Below are 22795 nucleotides of genomic sequence, written 5' to 3' on the forward strand. Positions count from 1 at the left end.
ATGTTTAGACTGGTATCTGCTATTGATTTTATTGTACCTCTATTGATCAGCAGATTATCCTGACTTTCTACCTGTCCATCCTTCTTACTATCTTCGCTACCTACTATCTTAGACATGTTCGTGTAGACCTCATCCCCTATCCTAACATTCGGTATCCGAACATCCTCATCCCCGATCCTAACATTCTGTATCCTAACATCCGGATTTGTTGTACTTCTATTATTCAGTAAATTATCCTGACTTATCACCTGCCTGTCATTCTTGCCATCCTCAATGGATTCGTTTCTATACACTTTCTCCCTCACCTTAGCATCTTGTAACCTAGCATCCTGGTTACCATCCCCCTGCCAGATCAGTTTAAACCCTCCCCTACAACTAAATTAAACATTCCCGCCAGGATATTGGACCCTTTGGAGTTTAGATGCAACCCATCCTTAGCAAATAGGTCTTGCCTCCCCCAAAAAAGGTCCCAGGTATCCAAGAATCTGAAGCCCTGCCCCTTGCACCAGTCACTCAGCCACGCATTTAACTGCCAGAGCTTTCTATTCTTCCTGTCATTGATACGCGACACGGGTAGTAGTCCTGAGATTACTACCCTTGAGGTCCTACTTTTCAACCTTCTCCCTAATGCCTTGTATTCCTCCTTCAGGACCTCTTCTCTTTTCCTACCTACATCATTGGTACCTACATGTACCAAGATTTCTGGCTGCTCACCCTCCCCCCTCAGAATATTCTCGACACGGTCTGTGATATCCCGTACCCTGGCACCAGGGAGGCAACACACCATCCGAGACTCATTATCGCTATCGCAGAATCTCCTATCCGTACCCCTTACTATCGAATCCCCAATAACCACTGCATGTCTCTTCCTCTGCTGGACCACAGTATCAGACACGGTGCCAAGGTCCTGGCTGCTGAGGTCTTCCTCTATGAAGTCATCCTCTCCAACCGAATCTAAAATGAGATATCGGTTTTTGAGGGGGACTGCCACTGAGGTGCTGTCTACATAATCTTTATAACTCCTGTCTATCTCCTGCTCGCTCTCCCTAACCAACCGAAGGTCATCCAGCTGCTGCTCCAGACTCTCAATCCGTTCCTTGAGGAGCCGCATCTCGGTGCACTTTGCGCAGATGTAGTTATCAGGGAGTCTGGTCGTCTCCCAGGGGCCCCACATCTGACACTCCAAACATAACACTAATCCCAGATGCATACTGCTGAATATCACTGAGCTCCACACTAAACTAAACTAATAACTCACCCCTCTCTATAATCTCGCCTCTTTCCCGCTCTCGCCGAAGCCCGTTGAGCCAAAGCCGAACCCACTCTGCTCCGTCTCACTCCGCTGCCCGCTCCCACGCTGCCCGCTAGATATGCTCGTCTGCTTTTTAAATCGCCCGCGCGCTTCCGGGTGACGTCACGCGCCTGCGCAGTCACTCGCCGCTGTCCCGAACGCTAGAAAGAGGAAAAAAAAACCTCGTTATTTTCCGGCAATCTCCGCTCTCTCGTCGCTGGAAAGAAAACTTGAAGGCGAACCTTCGACTTTTAAATCGCCCGCGCGCTTCCGGGTGACGTCACGCGCCTGCGCAGTCACTCGCCGCTGTCCCGAACGCTAGAAAGAGAAAAAAAAAACCTCGTTATTTTCTGGCAATCTCCGCTCTCTCGTCGCTGGAAAGAAAACTTGAAGGCGAACCTTCGACTTTTAAATCGCCCGCGCGCTTCCGGGTGACGTCACGCGCCTGCGCAGTCACTCGCCACTGTCCCGAACGCTAGAAAGAGAAAAAAAAACCTCGTTATTTTCCGGCAATCTCCGCTCTCTCGTCGCTGGAAAGTCACCTCTCATCATCCTTCGCTTCAAAGAGAAAAGCCCTAGCTTGCTCGACCTATCCTCATAAGACATGCTCTCCAATCCAGACAGCATCCTAGGAAATCTCCTCTGCACCCTCTCTAAAGATTCCACATCCTTCCTATAATGAGGCGACCAGAACTGAACACAGTACTCCAAGAGTGGTCTAACCAGAGTTCTATAGAGCTGCAACATTACCTGGCAGCTCTTGAACTCAATACCCTGACTAATGAAGGCCAACACACCATATGCCTTCTTAACAACTCTATCAACCTACGTGACAAAGATCATCGCCAAAGGCGCAGCAATCTCTTCCCTCGCTTCCCATAAGTTAACAAATAATAAATGGTAAAAGTGCCATCTGATCAAGGCTGACAATACTGTCAACAATATTGTTTTGCTGGTTCTGTAAGGTTACAGTGCTCTCTGCAGCTGGCTTCTAGCTGTGAAAACATTCTCTTATCTGAAGACTGCCACTGAATCTGTGTTTCTCCCACCTTCTGCCCTTTTTTCCTGTTTCAGCATTTTGAACATCCTTGTTAACATCTCAAACTTAGCTTTTCCTTTAGCCCTTTTTTTCGTCAGAATTCTATTCAACTACCATTTCATAGTTACAAGATTTTATCTTGATTTATTTTTGCCTCAGTGACATTCCCTTTTCTGCCATAGAACTGGAATTGTCACGATCCTTTCTGTTTGATCTCTCACTTCCTTTCATGGAATCTTTTGGAACAAAATTAGGCCATTCAGCCATTATGGCTGTGCAGTTTCTTCACAAAGCACCTTCACAAATCCCCCTCTTCTTTTACTCCCCATATTCCTAATATCTGACACATATTCTATGTTCCTTCATTATCAACCAATTGCTCTGTTCCCTGTGCAATAATATATAATAAATGTTTAATCCACATCCCATTCCTAAAACAAATGCTTCCGTAGTAACCTGATGGATTAGGTACAAGTCTTCTGTGGTACTAAGTCGTCTAGAGTAGGGCCCCAGGTGCTATCCAGTGTCTTTGCTCATGTGAGCTGGGATTGGTTTTAGGGTGGCTTTAGGGGGAAAGGTTTAGGGGGAACATTAGGGGGAACTTCTTCACTCAGCATGGTGGGAGTGTGGAACGGGCTGCCATCTGACGTGGTAAATGTGGGCTCACTCTTAAATTTTAAGAATAAATTGGATAGATATATGGAGGGGAGAGGTCTGGAGGGTTATGGACCGAGTGCAGGTCAATGGGACTAGCCAAATAAAGTTTTGGCACAGACTAGAAGGGCCGAATGGCCTGTTTTCTGTGCTGTAGTGTTCTATGGTATTTCTAGCTGCTGTTTTTGATGTTAGTTCTGCCAGGGAGAAGGAAGCAGGACAAGGCAATAAACTGCCTGCATCCCATCATTGCCAAGGCTTAAACTGGATTGGCTGCCTGGGTTGAGTTACTAAGGAGTCAGCTACCGTCTATGAGAGGGTCATGCGTAGGGAATGTGAAATTGATGGCTGACTTTGCTAAATCAGCGTTATTTTGTTGCAGTGTCACAAGATAGCGGTGGTGAGAGAAGATCAATTGGAAGGTAAGAGCAGACATATGAATTCTGTCCATGTGGCCTTGTGTATACAGATTACCTGAGTGTTTGTCTACACATATCCAGGGTGAAGAGGGGAGGAGGGAGTCGGTTTGTGTCTGCTTGCACTGAGTGCTGGCATTGTTGTCTGCATAACTTGATCCCGTTCCATTGGAAATGAAAAATTTCAGCTCTGTGGAGAGACTGGAGAAACTGGAATTGTTCTCCTTACAGAGGAAGTTTCACCCCTCACACTTGTGCTCACTCACCTACATGGTTAAGCAATGCATGGATAGTAACATTCTCATCTTTGTTTTCTGCCCTGTCCATGGCCTCATCACAGCCCCTCTCTCTCACCCCCTCTGACCATACAGTTCTCTGAGAATCTCCATATTCCTTCTGTTTGGCCTCTTGTGGATCCCTGACTTTTTTTAAATGGATCCAGAATTCCTCTGCTGCTGCCTGGTGCTCTGGAATTCTGTCCCTAAATCTGTTCACAGCTCTGCTTCTGCTCTTTCAAGGAGCCCCTTAAAACCTACCTCTTTGACCAACTATTGGTTACCTCCTCAAGCGTGTCCTAATGTGACTCAGTGTCAAATTGGATGGTTTGTTATATTAAAGGTGCATAAGTGCATTGTAGGAGTGCCACGCAGAACGTGGCTGATATTTTATTCAATGTGGATCTGATAATCATACAAACATAAGAAAATGGGACCATGAGTAAGCCTGCCCTGCCATTCAACATGATCTTAGCTGATCTGCCCCAGGCCTCATTTCTTCTGTCAGTTCCCCATAACGTTTAATTCCCCAATCTTTCACAAACTTATCTACTTCAAATACCCGCAACCTCACCTCCACAGTCCTCTGGGATAAAGAATTCCATAGATTTGCCACTCTCTCGACGATGTACATATTTACCTTAGTTTTAAATAAGATTCTTAATCTTGTAACTATGTCCCACTAGTGGAAACATCTCTACATCTACCCTGTGATGCAACCTCAGCATCTTGCATGTTCCAATAAGATCATCCCTCATTCTAAACTCCAAAGAATACAGATCTAATTTCTTTAGCCACTCGTGACAGGTCAACCCTCTCACCCCAAAAGTTAGCCTAGTGAATCTCTTTTGGCCTGCTTCCGATTCCAGTACATCCTTTTTTAAATAAAGAGGACCAAAACCATGTGCAATGCTCCAAATGTGGCCTCACCAGCAATGCTTCCCTATTTCTAAACTTCAACTCTTCTGCAATATGCCATTTGACTTCCCAACCACTGGCTGTACCTGCCTGCTGACTTTTAGTGATTCATGAACAAGAACACGAGGTCGCTCTGTACTTTGCTCATCTGCAACCTTTCTCCATTTAGATAATAGTCTGCCTTTTGACTCCTCCTACAGAAGTGCATGATCTCACACTTTCCCACATTAAATTCCATTTACCAAGTTTCCACCCACTCACTCAATCTCTCTATCACGTTGTAGTCATAATGTCTTCATTGCAACATGCCCTCCCACCTATTTTCATGCTATCACAAACTTTGATACCTTGCGTTCTGTCCTCTCCACAAGGTCATGAAGGTAAATAATAAATGATTGAAGGCCAAGAACTTATCCCTGGGGTACTCCACTGGTTACATCCTCCTGGCCTGAAAAAGACTTGCTTATTCTCACACTTGTTGATTGCAATAAACAAACTGCTGGAGGAACTCAGTAGGTAAGGCAGCATCTGTGGAGGGAAATAATCAGTTAATATTTCAGGTTGAAATCCTTGATCTGGACTCATTTGAGTCCAGAAACGTTGACTGTCCATTTCCCTCCACAGTTGCAGCCTGACCTGCTGAGTTCCTCCAGCAGTTTGATTTTTGCTCTGGATTCCAGTATCTGCAGTCTCTTGTCCCAAGTAATTTAATTACTCGATGGTGAGCATGGAGGTCACTGTGGAGCAGTGTCTGAAAAAGACTCGCAGGGGTTTGGTATTGATTTGACAGAGCATGTGGCTACAGATGCTTGGGTGCCAGTCATGAGTTCTTGCTGAATAAACATTTCATGAAGTGGTCTCTGGCCACTGGCCTACTCCAGTCCCCATGAGCCCCGCAGAGTCTTAGGCCGAAGATCCATTTGCAAGTCTGTGCAATAAATTAATCTCTAGCTGAGTAGTAGTTGGATCAGAAAGGTGGTGTTGGGGGCGATGGCAACGTCAGGACAGATCCACACTCCTGATCCCTAAAAGGAGTGTGAATGATTTCAGAGCACAGGAATAAACTGATCTACTCTGCATGTTGACATTCACTCTGCCAGAGACTGGAGCTGGAGATGTTGGCAGAGGGGGCTTTGATATCAATAAGTTATGACAAGTTGTTGAACTGTGTCCTCTGAATGTTTTTTGGATTCACAGCAGTGAAGCTGAAGATGCTGGTGACTGCCAGTGTGCACGTGTACAGTATTCAGAAAGCAATGCTGAAGGACAGCAGTCCCCTCTTCAACACTGATTATGAAGCAATCAAGGAAAACCTGTTGAGCAGCAACAAGTAAGTGTTGAACTATGATGGTGCCCTTGGGCTTGACGTGATGGCCTGGAGCACTTGTCTCAGCCTCTGACCTGCAGTGGGTTTCTCCCAGTGAACGCTTCTTAAATCTGACTCCCCCCTACTGACTGTTAGCTACTTTGAGAATGGAGTTGGGGAGTGAGCAGGGATTGTGCCTGTGGCAAGAGTGACCTTGTAGCAGGTATCCAAGCTCCAGTCTGCTAGAGGGGGAAGAAGTACGTTGTAGAGGAAAAATTTCAAGTTCTGGACATCCTCCTATCCTTCATTTCACCTTATTGCTGTACCTTCCCTTCCATTTTGTAGCTATGAGAATAGGGCATCTCTGAGGCACGTAATGGAACAGTTCCCACTTCTTGGGATGTGTGGCCCCAACACCACTCGAGAAGCATAGTGCAAGTTCTCCCGGGTTACGAATGCCCAACTTACTGACAGCCCGTAGATATGAATGTGTTTGGGAGACCGGCAGGATGGATGGGGATGGATTTGCGGGCTGCTGGGGGCTGTAGGCATATTCTGCCAGGTGGGAATGGGGTATTTTGGTGTGCCTTCCCACACCACCACCGCCCCTGAGCTGCAACGATGGGGGACTGGGTTGAACTGAGCAGACTGGGAGTGCTGAGCAGACTCACCCGCTCACTCACTGAGTCAGTAAGGCCGGCTGGCGGCCGCTCTCCCTGTGCCTGCTTGCTCTCCCGTCACAGCTCCCCCACACGTTGTCTTTGTTCATTTTTGACTTACAAACGTTTCTCAGGAATGGAACCCCGTCATAACCTGGGGACTGCCAGTACTCTGCAGGAAAAAAGCAGCCTGTTCCCAGCAGTGCGCCATGGCTACATTGCTCCTCTACAGATTGCACTGCAGCAACTTGCCAAAGCTCTAACAAACCCCCAGTGTCTATCACCGAGAAGGCACAGGGGTGTGAGGTGACCACCGTCTCCTTCACTGGATCTAAACCCTGGATCTGTGAGAATTCTTTCACCATCTCTCTGACAATTGGGGGGGGGGGGGTAATAAATATTTGCCCTTGGGACACTTCTGCACTTTTCAGTTGTTGATATCTGATTATTGATGGCAAGATTGTCACCTTGTCGTGGTGGAGAAGCTTGTGTGGTCCTGAGATCCCGAGAGCGATGCCGTCTGGAGCTATGCTCCTGGTAGGGTCACCCATGGCGGTAAGGTCGATGGTGAGGTCCCTGACAAAGAACAATCCAACCAAGACCTCAACGGTGGAACAGACGGACGAAGTTACTTCGACCCCAACGGCTGTGAAGGCGGATGAAGGCTGCAACAAATCCATCAGCTCCAATCGTCGTGGTTTCCATGCCATTGGAATCAGTTGGTTGATTTGTGAAGTATCATGTGCTTTTTGTAGTGCGACATCAAGCACATGTTAAACAAACACACGCACAGGCGTCTTCGCTCTGTGGGCTACTTCTGAACTTTCAGAGCCAAGATTGGACTCAAGCCACTTGAGAACCCATAAATCAATCAACAGAACGAAGACCATCCTCGACCTCGGGATAGCCACGACGACGATTGATGGCAAGGTCAGCGTTTATTGCCCATTCTCCAATTGCCCCTTGGCCTTTTTAACCCTCTACAGTAACGTACCAGTGAGGATACAACTGGCAGTGTGGTCCTGGGTTACATGTTTGTTCCTGAAGTGGGGCATGACTCACAAACACCCAATTGAAGACAGGATTATTGCACACTGAGCCACTGCTGGTGCCATAGACTCATTAAGGGGTATATTGACTATCTTCACCCTTGGAGTAGATGACAGCCTACAGTGTATTTTGGGGTCACCATGCCAATTGTGCTGAGTCTCTGCCTCTTTCCAATCACAGGTACAGCGCCATTCAGTGTGCAGATGCTGTTCCCCGGTCAGCAGAGGAGATGGCTCACCTGCAGAAGTCCCTGCAGCAGACCTCCCGGAGTTCAAGTGAGCCGCCGAGCAGCAGCAAACCCCTCGTGAATGGCAGCCCGCCCATGCCCGCTAAAAGCACTGCCCCACAGCCCAAGGGAATCATGGGGATGTTCTCTGCCAAACCTGCGACCAAATCGAGCGACAAAGAGGAGAAGGCAGAGCCTGTTGTCGTGAAGGACAGGGAGGATGCTGTAAGTATCGCAGGACAGCAAGCTCAGCCTCTGGGGCTCTGGTTTGGATTTGTCCAAAGTATTCAGTGCTTCATAGAACACAGAACAGTGCAGCACAGGAACAGGCCCTTTGGCCCACAATGTCTGCACCAAACACAATGCCGAATTAAACTAAATCCCTTCTGACAGTATGTGATCCACATCACCCCATTTCCTGCATATTCATGTGTCTAACAGCCTCTTAAACACCACTATTGTACCTGCCTCCACTGCCACCCTTGGCAGCCCGTTCCAGGCACCAAATTAAAACCTTCCCCACACATCTCCTTTAAACTTTCCCCCTCTCACCTTAAATTCATGTCCTACAGTACTTGACATTTCTACCCTGAGGAGAAAAATTCTGACTGTCCACCCTATCTATTGCCTCTCATAATTTTATAAACTTCTCCCCTCAGCCTCCAACGCTCCAGATATAACAACCCAAGTTTGTACAACCTCTCCTTGTAGCTCATACCCTCTAATCCAGGCAGCATCCTGGTTAGTGACAGGGTTGGAGGGCTGGATGGCTCGTGACTGTTGAATGGAGGTGGCGGAGGCACAGCAGTTAGTAGGAAATCTGCAGGGCATGAGCAGAGCAGGGTGGGCAGAGTGGCCCTGAAGGGGGAGTGGAGAATCCAGGGGTCTGGTATTAGGCTGATGTAGAGGAACATCTAGTGTCCTGGGACTGCTTGCATCCACCTGCCAAGGCAGAAGGTAGCTTAGTTTAATATCTTGTCCAAAAGGTGGCATTCCCCAGCAGTGCTGCACTCCCTCTTTACTGAACTGGAGCCTTCGTCAGATAGTCTCTGAAATTGGCATTTAAACCCACTAAAAAATGAGGGATTGGTGGGGGTAAGATGAGAATTTTTATAACTCCACGTCTTTCCATCTTCTGTCCAGGCCACTTGAAGAACTTAAGAAATAGGAGCAGGAGTAGTCGTTGAGCACAACGCAGAAACTGGCTCTTCGGCCCAACTGGTCCATGCTGACCAAGATGCCCCATCGAAGCTAGTTCCATTTACAGCGTTTGGCCCATAACCTTCTAAACCTTTCCGAGCCATACAGCCCTCAAGCCTGCTGCACTGCTCAGTGATTGTGGCCGATCTGATCTCCTTCCTGTCTGATCCCTACAACCTAAATTCCCAGCTGTGTGGCTCTGCCTTTGAGTGAGGAGATGCTTCCAGATGTTATTTTTCTGCAAAAGAAACACCTTTTATTTTAAAGAAAGCAGCTCACTGTGAGGGTGTTTCTTTCTTTCCTTCTTTTCCAGGCTCCTTCAGGAAGTAAGACAGCGAGCAAAGGAAACAGCTTCAGCAATTTTTTCCAGAAAGTCAGCGCCAGTAAGTAATCATTGGCAGCTGTTTCTGCGGCCACTTGGGCCCTAAGCTCTGGAATTTCCTTCCTAGGCTCCTCCAAACTTTAGGACAGCTATCCAAATATTTCCCTGTGTGGCTTGGAGTCAGAGGTTGTCTGATAACACTGCTGTGAAGTTTTGTGTTAATGTGTGTGAGAGTCCTTGTGTGTTACTGAGGGAATGCTGACTCCATTCCTTCTGAGAACCCTACCTCATATCATTCAACTGAACTGATTGCTGTGCTTTCTTAGAATTCTTTAATTTAGTTTAGGCTAAAAGTAATTGAACATGAAGACTTGTATTTAAGGAGCACCATATTGTGATTTCTCAACAGCTGAGAGCTGCATGCACAGTGCAGCAGCTGAATCATAGGTAAATGATCCTTTAACTTTCCAAAAAAGGTTACCAACACTGAGGTCTAAATCTACATCAAACCCCACAGAGAAAGGGTCACCACCATCCAAGACCAGCAAGGAAGAGGTCCCTCCAAGCAAACCTGCCCCGGAGTCCACAGAGAAAGCGGAGGCCACTGAGGGGGGAGAGTGCCACGTCACTGCTTCGCAGGAAGGGGACAGTGAAGAAATGGCCCCCACAAGTGACACCACGGCACAGAAACCACAAGCCAAGGCTCAGCAGGAGAAAATCCAGGCAAAGAAAGCAGGAGATAATATACAGCAAGGCGACGGACAGAGGTTGGTGTCAATGACAGTGAGCGACAGCTTTTGCTTGAGTCTATTCATGGATTCAAGCCCCATTCCAAAGACCCAAGTTCAAAGAACATCAGAAATCAGGGAGTTGGGTGGAGGAAGTGTAAGTGAGGGAACAGTTGGGTAAGAATGATCACTGTATCATAGAGTTTAGATCAGTAATGGAGAAGAGTAAGGAATAATCCAAAGTAAAACATTTAAATGGAAAGAGAGCTATTGTCAGTGGGGCTCAGCTAGTAAAATGGCACCAAAGATTGAAAAGAACATTTATTGAATCACAGAGAACTGGGTGGTAGAGACGGTAGAAGGTTTTCCCACATCTTCCAATCCTCCTGAGATATTGGGGAGGTGCCAGAGGATTGGAAAGTTGCAAGTGTGACACCCTTGTTCAAGAGAGCATGGAAGGACACTCCCTGTAACTACATGTTTTGTCAGTTGTATGAATGTTTAATGTCAGTAGTATGGATAGTTGTAGAAGCAATAATCGAGGACAAAATCAACAGGTGGTTGGGGAGAAACAAAGGACTTCAGATGCTGGGATATCTAGATGAAAAACACTATGATGCTGGAGGAACTCAGCAGGCCAGGCAGCATCCATGGAGAAAAGCAAGTGGTCAACGTTTTGAGTCAGGACCCTTCTTCAGAACTGAAGATAGGAAAAGGGGAAGCCCAATATATAGGAGGGAAAAGCAGAGCAGTGATAGGTGGACAACAGAGGGGAGGTGGGGTGGGCACAGGGTGGTGATAGGTAGATGCAGGTAAGAGATGGTGATGGGCCGGTGTGGGGGAGGAGGCGAGAGCAGATCCGCTGGGGGATGGGTCGAAGGTAAGGAGGGAAAAAGGGTGGAAGAAAGAGAGGCTAGGAAAGGGAGGAAAAGAAGAGGCATGGTTGAGGGGATTACTTGAAGTGGGAGAATTCAATGTTCATGCTGTTAGGCTACAAGGTTCCAAGACTGAAAATGAGGTGCTGTTCCTCCAGTTTGCACTTGAACTTCTGGCAGTGGGGGAGGCCAAGGACTGATGTATCAGTGACAGTGTGGGAGGGGGAGTTGAAGTGACCGGCAACGGGGAGATGCAGATCGCGGTTACGGACAGAGCGCAGGTGTTCTATGAAATGGTCACCTAGTCTGCATTTGGTCTCACCAATGTAGAGGAGGCCACACTTGGAACACCGAATGCAGTAGATCATATTAAGGGAGGTGCAGGTGAATCTCTGTCTCACCTGAAAGGAGTGTTTGGGTCTCTGGATGGAGGTGGTGTAGGGGCAGGTGTTGCACCTATGGCGGGGGCAGTGGAAAGTCCCTGGAGTGGGAGTGGGATGGGTGGGGGCGGAGGAGTGAATTAGGGAGTCGCACAGAGAGAGGTCCCTGTGAAAGGCAGATAGGGGTGGGGGGGAGGATATGAGTGGTGGGGTCCCGTTGGAGATGGCGGAAGTACCCACCCGCCTCCCCTCTCTTGTCCACCTATCACTGCTCTGCTTTTCCCTCCTATATACTGGGCTTCCCCTTTTTCTATCTTCAGTCCTGAAGAAGGATCCTGACCCAAAATGTTGACCGCCTGCTTTTCTCCACGGATGCTGCCTGGTCTGCTAAGTTCCTCCAGCATCAGTGTTTTTCATCTAAGTGCTTGGGGAGGTTTAAGGTGATTAAGGAGAAGCCATGCAGATTTGTAAAAGACAGCTTGTGATGACTAATTGATTTTTGTTCTGAAGAAGTAACAGAGAAGGTTGATTAAGGGAGTGCAGCTAAAGTTATCTGTATGAATTTTAAAGTTTATAATCTACCACATAAAAGGATGGTTTGTAAAGCTGAGGCTGGTGAAACAGGAGCATCAGCGTAGGTTTAGATAAAACAATGACTGAGGATACAAAGCAGAGATTGTGGTAAATGGTTCATTGTTCAGACTAGGTGGTGGACAGTGGCGTTCCCCTTGGGCCAGACTAGAACCACTGTTTCACGGAGACACAAAAAAATTCTGCAGATGCTGGAATCTGGAGCAATACCCAAAAAGTGCTAGAGGAACTCAGCAGGTCAGGCAGCATCCATTGGAAGGAAATAAACACTGTTTTCATTGATATATATAAATGACTTTGATGTTGGAATACGGAGTCAAGTGTCGTTTGCCCACGATACCAGTGCTGAGGTGTCGCCAACAGGGTGCTGCTTCCAACTGCAACAAGGCATTGGCTGACAGAACGGGCTGACTTGGCAGATAGAATTTAATCCTGAGGTGATCTATTTCATTGAAGAGATGGGGAGATGAAATAGGGACTCAATTGCACAGTTCTGAAGTGTGCAGGAACAGAAAGATTTTTAGGTTTATATGCACGGGTGTTTAAAGATGCAGGATATATTGTAAGAGTGATTGCTAAAACTTTTGGGATCCTGGGTTTTACAAATGGTACTGAGTGTAAAAGCAGAGAAGTTATGCTGAACCTTTATAAAACACTGGTAGGGCCACAGGTGGGGTTTTGCATTCAATTCTAGACACCACAGGAGGATGAAAGAACCTTCAGAGGGTGCAGCGGAGATTTACCAGAACGGTCCCAAAGCCATAAGGGAGATGTGTGGGGCTAGTTTTCTTACACAGTGAGTGGTGGGTGCCTGGAATGTGCTGCCAGGGGAGGTATTGGTTTATTATTGTCACTTGTACCGAGGTACAGTGAAAAACTAGTCTTACAAACCGATCATACAGGTCAATTCATTACACAGTGCAGTTACATTGAGTTAGTACGGAGTGCATTGATGTAGTACAGGTAAAAACAAAGCAGATACGATAGTGGCACTTAGGAGGCATTTAGGTAGACACATGAAGAGAATGGAGAGATATGGATCATGTGCAGGCAGATGAGATTAGTTTCATTTCACTTCATGGTCAGGACAGATTCCGTGGGCTAAAGGGCCTATTCCTGTGCTGTACTGGTCTATGTTCTAAGGTAAGGGGTTTTGGCTACAAGGTAAGCTTGGAGAAATTGAGGTTGTTGGAGCAATGGGGCTTGAGGGAACTTTAGAGATCATTAGAACGAAGATCTTTAAATAAAGTAGGATAAGAAAAGCTGTTCCCATTACTAACGAGACCAGGATTTGAGGACCCAGATTTAAGGTTTTGGGCAAGAGATAGAGGGGATGTGAGGAAGAATTTACAAAGCAAGTGGTGATGACTTGGAACGCGCTCTGTGTGAGTGGTGGAAGTGGAGATGGTCGCTGATTTCAAATGGAAACTGGACTGGCACAAGGGAAATAAGCCTGCAGATGGAGCAGGGAATGCAGTGACTGGATTGTTTCACAGAGAACCGGCACGGGCTTTTCTGTCCTTCGAGTCTGTCCTCCATTCAGTGTCCAGGTGATCCATTGCTCCCAGTCCCTTATTCCCTTGGTGATGACAAAGTCTATGAATCTCAGCTGAATATACTCAACAACTGTGTCCACGGTCCTCTGGGATCCAGAATTCCAAAGACATACAACCTTGTGATTGAAGAAATTTCTCCTTGTCTCAGCCCAATACGGTCAACCCACCCTGTCAACCATTTTCAGAATCTTGTTTCAGTGAGATCTCCTCATTGTTCTTCTGATGTTGTACTGATGTGCTTCTTTCAATTTCTTAACTGTTGTCTTTTTTTTAACCTGATTCCAGCAATAGGAGTGAAACCACCTTGCATTTAGAAAGCACTTTTAATATTGGTAGCAGTTAACTGGTTTGTTCAGAAAAGGTTTTAGAATTGTATATTTCCAAACCCTCATCCCAAGCATCCCTCTCTCTGGACAGCAGCAAGAAAACAAAGCGAAGTGCGGCACTGACCAGTGACGGGGAGGAGCCCCACAACAAGCGGCGGCGTAGGATCAGACAGCCTCAGTCAGACAGCAGCGATGAGGAAGGTAGGAGGTGATCTTGCGACTTAACTTTTTGTCTTGATCCTTTTCGTGCCGAGGGATAACGTTTCTACAAAGGAGATCGTAGAATAAGTTCTTGAGGTGAGATAAATCCCTCTGCTCATCCATAACCTCTGCTGCACACACAGTAGAGGAGACCCAGCTCTGCTCTTCTCATCTGCCCTTGAGATGCACCCTGGCAAAGGACAAGGATGGCAATGCCATGGCAACACTGTCTTTTGCAAGTCGTATGCTTTTTTTTAATTGGACAGGTTGCTGTTCCTTCACTGTTGTGGGGCCAAAGTGCTGGAAGCAATCATTTTTTTAAAAATGTATTTTATTTACAGCATGGTAACAGGCCCTTCTGGCCCAACGAGTCCGCGCCGCCCATTTTTAAACCCCAAATTAACCAACCCGTATGTCTTTGGAATGTGGGAGGAAACCGGAGCACCCGGCGGAAACCCATGCAGACGCACGAAGAACGTACGAACTCCTCCCAGACAGCGACGGGAATCGAACCCCGATCGCTGGTGCTGTAATAGTGTCGCATAAGAGGACCATCACCACAGGGGCTGCAGTGATTGCCCTCTGCACCTCCCAGGTCATTGAAGAATGGACTCTATGTGGCAGCCACATCCTGAGTGCAAATCAGCCAATCACAAGTGTCATTGATTCCTGTTCACCTTTTTTTTCTTTGATCCCACTCTCTCATACCTCTCGCATTTCATTCCTACCTACCCCTGGGTTGTGAGTCCAGGCCATCACCCATGGTTGTCAGGATGTTGCCAGGACTAGAGGGCTTGAGTTATAGGGAGAGGTTGGCCCAGCTATGGCTTTATTCCTTGGAACATAGAAGAATGAGGGGCAACTTTATAGAAATGTTTAAAATTATGAGAGGCATAGATAAGGAGTTAACAGTCTTTTTCCCCAGGGTAGGGGAGTCCAAAACTAGGGGCATAGATTTGTGAGAGGGGAAAGATTTAAAAGGGACCTGAGGGGCAAATTTTTCATGCAGAGGGTGGTGAGTATATGGAACGAGCTGCCAGAGGAAGTGGGTGAGGCAGGTACAATAGCATCATTTAAGAAACACTTGGATAGGTATGTGCAAGGGCGGGGCTTAGAGAGAGATGGGCTGAACCCAGGAAATTGGGGCTAGTTGGGTGGTCAGTATGGACTGGCTGGGCCGAAGGGCCTGTATCCGTGCTGTATTGCTCTATGACTCCATGGTTGGGGCAAAAAATTAAAATAGGGCCCCTTAAAGATCTGGAACAAAGAGCAGTCATTGAATTGTCTTTTTTTTGACTCCAGTAAGGAGCAGGGTGGTTCCTGTTGACTAGGTAGAGGTAAGCAAAGTTAAAAGTCAAGTTGTACATTGGGAAGAATGCCCAAACTCTCAAAGTAGCTGGATTGATCCTGCTGTTGGTTCAGTAGTGTCTTGTTAGCAAAGAAATCTGCTGTCCTGTCCTGCTCTGGCCTGTATGCAATTCCAGGCCCACCGTGCTGATGAATTTTAACTTTCCACTTGATTAAAGGGCAATAATGGATGAACAAGAAATGCTGCTGTAGGCAGTGGTATCTCTATTCTTTGACAGAACAAACAAAAAGAATGCTGAGTTTTCAGTGGGAGCAGGAAATGAAATTTTTAGTGTTGCCTGTTAACACTTAGAGAAATTCAGATGATACCTTGACTTGACATTAAATATGTCTTGGAGACAAACACATGGAAACAGACCCTTTGGCCCAACTGGTCCATGCTGACCAAGATACCCATCCAAGGTAGTCCAGTTTGCCTGCATTTGCCCCATATCCTACTAAACCTTTCCTATCCATGTACCTGGCCGGCTGTTTTTTTTTAAAGTTGTTACTGTGCCTGCCTTAACTGCTTCCTCTCACGGCTCTTTCCATAACTGTGTGTTCTTACAGTGGCATGCAAAAGTTTGGGCACCCCTGGCCAAAATTTCTGTTACTGTGAATAGCTAAGCGAGTAAAAGATGACCTGATTTCCAAAAGGCATAAAGTTAAAGATGACACATTTCTTTAATATTTTAAGCCAGATTACTTTTTTATTTCCATCTTTTACAGTTTCAAAATAACAAAAAAGGAAAAGAGCCCAAAGCAAAAGTTTGGGCACCCTGCATGGTCAGTACTTAGTAACACCCCCTTTGGCAAGTATCACAGTTTGTAAACGCTTCTATAGCCAGCTAAGAGTCTTTCAATTCTTGTTTGGGGGATTTTCGCCCATTCTTCCTTGCAAAAGGCTTCTAGTTCTGTGAGGTTCTTGGGCCGTCTTGCATGCACTGCTCTTTTGAGGTCTATCCACAGATGTTCGATGATGTTTGGGTCAGGGAACTGTGAGGGCCATGGCAAAACCTTCAGCTTGTGTCATCTTTAACTTTATGCCTTTTGGAAATCAGGTCATCTTTTACTCGCTTAGCTATTCACAGTAACAGAAATTTTGACCGGGGTGCCCAAACTTTTGCATGCCACTGTATAAAATAATGAGGAGATTAGATAAGGTGGATGTTCAGTCTTTTCCCCAGGGTAGGGGAGTCTAAAACTAGAGGGCACAGGTTTAAGGTGAGAGGGGAAAGATCTAAAGGGGACCTGAGGGGCGATTTTTTTCACACAGAGGGTGGTGGGTATATGGAACGAGCTGCCAGAGGAAGTGGGTGAGGCATGTTCATTAACAACATTTAAAAGACATTTGGACAGGTACATGGATAGGAAAGGTTTAGAGGGATATGGGCCAAATGCGGGCAAATGGGACTGACGATCTGGTTGACATGGATGAGTTAGGCCGAAGGGCCTGTTTCCGTGCTGTATGACTTATGGAAATAAAGAAGTAATCTTACTAAAAATATTAAAGAAATGTGTCATCTTTAACTTTATGCATTTTGGAAATCAGGTCAAGTTTTACTCACTTAGCTATTCACAGTAACAGAAATTTTGACCGGGGTCCCCAAACTTTTGCATGCCACTGTAAGTTTAAAAGAAACGATTAAGTGCTTACTCTTCAAGTCACTCTGTATCTTTCTGTCCCAGTGATCCTGGACTCTCCTGAAGCCCACGATATGAAAACACCATCACCGATGCCTGAAGCCCCAATCGCTGAAGAGGATGCGTCCCCCCCATGCTTTACAGAGGTTGCAGTAAAGCCCCCATGTTGGGAAAGTATAGAGGAAACTGAGGTAATGCGCATTTCCTCTTTGAAGTCTTTACCTGAATACTTAGCTTCTTCAATCAACAAAAGAAATCAGTTGTACAAACGATCCAGAAAGGAGCTTCAGTGTTTCTGTTGTGTGAACTGTCTTCATCCATGCACCTGGGACGGGAGACGTTAGTGTTGTTGATACAAGAGATTGCAGATGCTGGAATCTGGAGCAACACAAAACACTGGATGAACTCTGCAGATCAGGCAGCACCCGTGGAGGGAAATGGACAGTTGACGTTTCGGGTCGAGGCCCTTCTCTGGTCCAGATGAAGGGTCTCGACCTGAAACATCGACCGTCCACCTTTCTCTATTGATGCTGCCTGACCCACTGAGTTCCTCCAGCATTTTGTGTGTGTTAGTTTTGTTGTTGGCCAACTTGCTGCCAAAGTCTACAACAGTATGGTATTTATGCAGCGCCTTTAATGCTTGGTCAAAGAATGGCAAAGCAGCTTATGGAAGGAAATCCCGAAGCTGGGGCTTGGGCAGCAGAGAGCACAGTCACCAGTGGTGGAGCTTGGATATCAGGGATGTGCAGAAGGCTAGAATGGGAGGCAAAATGCAAGGGGTGCACTATAAGGGTTTGAAAGTATGGGTGAGAATTTTACACTTGCACTGTCATGTGGAGCCATTGTAGGTCAGCAGTGGGCAGGGGCGAACGTGGTTTCGTATAAGATAGTAGAGGTCGTCCCCAGGTTATGAACACCCAACTTATGGGCACACCTGCATATGAATGAGCTCCCATAATATTTAGTAAATTCAAAAGTCTGACATACGTGCGTGCATTTGTTCCTACAAATGGCAGAACTAGTTTCCTCTCTCTCCACTTCTAGTAAATGTTCTTTCTTTTTGATGCTATTCATTACAATACCATTGAGGTGTGGTTACCGAATCGAGTCATTTTTGTGTATTTTCTAACTTATGGACAAAATTGAATTCTGGATGTCTGTAAAATTGAACCCATTCATTACCCTGGGAGGGCCTGTATCAAGAACGTTAACGGACTAAGTGTTATACCCACAGTCCTGATGAAGGGTCTCAACCCGAAACGTCGACTGTTTCTCTCCAGAGATGCTGCCTGACCTGCTGAGTTCCTCCAGCACATTTTGTGTGTGTTATACCCACACCACACCTTTCCCTTGTTCTCTCCTAGAAGACGGTAGGAGTGAAACGCAGGAAACGGCGTCGCGTTCTCAAAAACAAGACCTATGTGAATGAAGATGGTGACTTTGGTAAGATTCAGTCCGCTTAACGGTTCATCTTCTCATTATCTTGTGTCTGGTGGTAATGGCCATTGGGACAAAGAACGGAGGACTACAAGGGAATGGTAGAGGATGGTTGGGGGTCCATGTGGTTGTCACAGGGATGGGGGTCATCGATTTCTACAGCCAGGCCCTTCGGCTGACCATTTAAGTACCTACCTATGCTCATTGCATTTACCAGCATGTGGTCCATAGCCTTCTATACCTTTGGCAGTTCCAGTGCTTGTCCAGACACTACTTAAATGCTGTGACAGTCTCTGCCTCCACCACCACCTCAATGTGTTCCAAATTCCAACCACCCTCTGGGTGAAAAATTTCTTCCTCAGAACCCTTCTAAACCTATAACCTTAAACCTATGCCCTCTAGTTTTAGACGTGTCTACTATGGGAAACAAGTTTCCCAGTGGGAGAGTTGTGAACAAGGGGACATAGCTACAAAATAGGGGACCAGTCATTTAAAACTAAGGTGCATAGAAATTTCCTCTCCGAGGGTAGTGAATCTCTGGAAGTCTCTACCCTCAAGGGTGATGGAGGTGGGTCATTAGATATCTTTCAGGTGGCGGTAGATAAATGTATGAAAAATCAAGGGTTGTGGGGAACTGGCATAGAAGAGAAGTTGAGGCCAACATAGATTAGCCATGATGATATTAAATGGCAGGGCAGGCTTGAGGGGCCTGGTGACCTACTCTTATTTTCTTGTGTTCTATTCTACCCTAACTCTGCCTGTCATAATTTTGTACACCTTTTATCAGGTGCCACCTCAGCCTCCTCCATACCAAGGAAAACATACTCTATCTATCCTGTCTCTCCCTGTAACTGAAAAGCTTGGGTCCTCAAAATTGTGGTAGTAATGGAGAGGGTTGGCCCAGGGTTGGAGAGGATGCTGAGGTTGCAAGCAGTTCTGGTCTGCCCAAAACAGACATTGGGCAGGGGGGGAGAGCGGTTGTTGGACTGATTGGCAAGAGAGCACAGTTGTGCATTGACTGAAGAACGTGACTTTGATTCTTCCTCTCAATCCAGACTTGCAGTTGAAGGGATGAAAGAGGGGCTGTGGAATTAGGTCTCATCATTGTGGGTGTATGTCGGCTGACCACTTCGTCAAATTCACCAAGAGAAGTAAATAAATTAAATTGGAAATAAATTGGTTTATTATTATCACATGTACTGAGGTACAGTGAAAAATTTTGTTTTGCATGCCATCCATACAGATCACTTCATTACAGCAGTGCATTGAGGTAGCACAAGGTAAAACAATGCAGAATTACAGTTACAGAGAAAGTGCAGTGCAGGCAGACAGTAAGGTGCAAGGGCCATAACGAGGTAGATTGTGAGGTCAAGAGTCCATTTTATCGTAATAGGGGATTGTTCTATAGTCTTATAACAACAGGATAGAAGCTGTCCTTGAGCCTGGTGGTACGTGCTTTCAGGCTTTTGTATCTTCTGCCCAATGGGAGGGGGAGAAGTACAGCATAATATATAGTATTAACCATGTCTCCTTACCCTCAATCAGTGACGGAAAAGGTTTACCAGAGTGAGTCGTGCACCGACAGCGAGAGCGAGTTTGCAGCCAAGCCACAAGTGGAGAAACTGGCTGACTCAAAGATCATGGGGGGAGTCAAAGACGAACGGAAGGGGCAGAAGGAGAAGAAAGCACTAGCCCCCAGCAGGGCAGGGAAGCAGGCATCCATCATGGGATTCTTCAAAAAGGCAACTTAGTGCCGCCTCCTGCTGTTGCATTGACCTCGCCTCAGCGTGAGTGGAGTTCCGACAGACACTACCAACAGGAGTGCATAAAGATAGCCAGACAATTAAACATAACAGCAGAAGCTCTGCTCAAGGAAATTTGAATCTGGGCACATTGTGTGTTGGAAAAGGGCACCCTGGACACTGACTTGGATCTTGGATTGCAGTTCTGTTACCTCGGGAGCATTTCTCCTTGCATGTTTAAACATCGTTCATTGTGCTGCCTCACAGTTCTGTGAGTAATTTATTCCCCTCTGGTTTTCAGTGAGCCTTGGGTGTGCTATCTATTGATGAGACTGTCTTCAACTCTGTGCAGTAGTTGTTGGCAAATCGTGCTTCAAACACGTACTGCACACAGGTGATAGTTGGGAGGCAGTAAACTTCAGCTGTCTCACCGGCTGGGTCAATATCGGTTTTTTTTTAGATTCAAAGAGAAATGGGAGGCCTTTTATTTTAAAAAGAAAAACACAAGTTTATAGCAGGATAAGCTTGTTACCTTGCATACTATTTGGAGCTTTGCCTGTTATACAGCAGAGTGAACGTGTTACTGGTTGTGTTCAAAACACTATCTAGTGTCATAGACACTTCCTATTAGTCCTGTGAAATCTGTGACCAGGTTTTGGAAATGCCTCAACATATCAGACCTGCTTTTAAAAACCTGCCCAGGTTCTCCCTGCCCCAGATTGTGGCACAATATCATTGCAGCCCTTTGGTATCTTATCCCAGAGGTTGTGAATGTCCTCAGATTGTATTGGCCATCCCAGGCTAATCTGGGTCCGCCAATGTGCACTTTCCACAACTTGTTGGATAGTGAGTGGGAGTGTAAATGGTCATTTTAATTTGATTACTCCCCCATTGCACACTACCCCAGCCTAATTAACTGCTGCAGGTGTAATGAGATAATTTATCAAGCTGAAGCCTAGTACGAGGGCTGTACTGCCCCACAGCTGAACCTGGTGACGTTTTCTTGCTGACCCATCAGGCATGTTTTCAAATATTGACAAAACTCTGTCAGTTGTGGGTATCAATCAGTCCTGGCCCTGCACACTTACTGTGAAAGCTTTGGGGATTGATCCTTGCGCCCTTCTGCGTCTGTGCATTCCAACATTGGGATGGGAGACAGTGGACTGGCATTGATAACAGCTCCCAGTGGCCAAGAAGTGTCGGTGGGAATTTTGGTGTGTGTGGGGAGGGTGCATGGTGTTGCCTAAACATGCTTGGAAAGGACTTATTATTTGTGTACTTTGGCAGAAGGTTATTTGCAGGTGACTGAAGTTATGTGGTGTTCTGATCACCCATTGAACCATGTCAAATGACAGCTTTGCACAGACCTGTGACGCCTGTGCAGTTATAGCCTGTCACAGACTTTGGCGAGAGTTTAGCAGTTAAACGTGATTTGCTCCTCAGGATGTGTTGCTTGCTGCCTTGGCTGTTGTGAGAAACTAGATGTTGGGAGACTGAGCAAACATGGACATGTGTATTTAAGAACTACATATTTGTGTCTCAGGCCTGAGAAATGGTGCTGGGCTCGCCATGGGGTGGGGGGTGAGGGAAAGGTTCTGGATTTGAATAGCCCTTGTACTTTCATCGAATTGATTTGGGAATAAAAACATTCTTGAGAAAAGTAAACACATTAGCTGATGAGTGTGGTTTTAATACACACAGCAGTAGGAGAGACAGTGGTAAATTAATTTATTATTGTCACATGTACCGAGGTACAGTGAAAAACTTGTCTTCCGTACCGTCCATACAAATCATTCATTACAACAGTGCATTGAGGTAGGTGTAAACCCGACGGACCATTCCGGAACATGTATTTTTGATTCGTTCTTTTTTTCTAAAGAAGAAGTAGTTAGTGTCAGACAACATTTTCCACATCTGCTTCTGCATATCAAGATCTACATGGTTTTTAGGACAGATTGTGATTAAATTCCTTCATCACCTAGTAACAAACAATCTGCTGGAGGAACTCACCAGCACGAGCAGCATCTGTGGGAGGAAAGGAAGTGGTGACGTTCTGTGCATCAGGACCGACCTGCTGAGTTCCTCCAGCAGATTCAGTCTCCTGTGTCTCCTTCATCACCTGACTCAGTCATTCCCTGAAGCTCTTGCTCCTCCAGTTCTGTACTCGCTCATTCCATGATTTTCACTGTCCATGCCTTTGGCTGCCAAACCCTTAATTTTGGAATTTGTTCCTTGGAGCCTTTCCACATTATCACTGCTCTCTTCCTCCTCCTTCAAACCTCTCCTCCTGCCTCCTTTCCTTTCCTGTCCACCTTTGCTTGATTACATCTCTCTCAGATACCTTGGGATGTTTTCCCAAATAACTGGTGCTTTAAAAGTGCAAGTTTTTGAATGCCATGCCTGCCAGCTGCTGGTGTTCATGGCAGTCACAAGTTGTTGGACAAGAGCATGTCCTCTCCAGTACCAGCATGGCTTGCCTTCATTCTCTTTTAGAGAACTTGAGTTAATATAACACTTCCTACAACATCAGATCACGCCAAAGCACTTCACAAACCAGAGAAGTAATTTTGAAATGTATACACTCTTGCACTCAACGTCACCAAGACCAAGGA

General features: G+C 46.2%; 1 protein-coding gene across 3 annotated transcripts in view; it reads left to right on the forward strand.

The window, feature by feature from the left end:
• Positions 1 to 22795, forward strand: part of pold3 (polymerase (DNA-directed), delta 3, accessory subunit) — a 29134-nt gene extending 6339 nt beyond the window's left edge. The window contains exons 4-12 of one of the 3 annotated variants that reach the window (XM_052025900.1): positions 3367 to 3406; positions 5791 to 5923; positions 7789 to 8059; positions 9348 to 9417; positions 9874 to 10123; positions 13904 to 14013; positions 17050 to 17195; positions 18369 to 18447; positions 19987 to 22795. In XM_052025900.1, the coding sequence (XP_051881860.1) occupies positions 3367 to 3406; positions 5791 to 5923; positions 7789 to 8059; positions 9348 to 9417; positions 9874 to 10123; positions 13904 to 14013; positions 17050 to 17195; positions 18369 to 18447; positions 19987 to 20192 (1305 nt within the window). In that variant the 3' untranslated portion in view covers positions 20193 to 22795. The remainder of the gene's footprint in view (positions 1 to 3366; positions 3407 to 5790; positions 5924 to 7788; positions 8060 to 9347; positions 9418 to 9873; positions 10124 to 13903; positions 14014 to 17049; positions 17196 to 18368; positions 18448 to 19986) is intronic. The other 2 variants (XM_052025902.1, XM_052025901.1) reach the window with 2 other exon arrangements.

The sequence above is a fragment of the Pristis pectinata genome, chromosome 11 (assembly GCF_009764475.1).
Source record: "Pristis pectinata isolate sPriPec2 chromosome 11, sPriPec2.1.pri, whole genome shotgun sequence".
In the NCBI taxonomy this organism is placed as follows: domain Eukaryota; kingdom Metazoa; phylum Chordata; class Chondrichthyes; order Rhinopristiformes; family Pristidae; genus Pristis; species Pristis pectinata.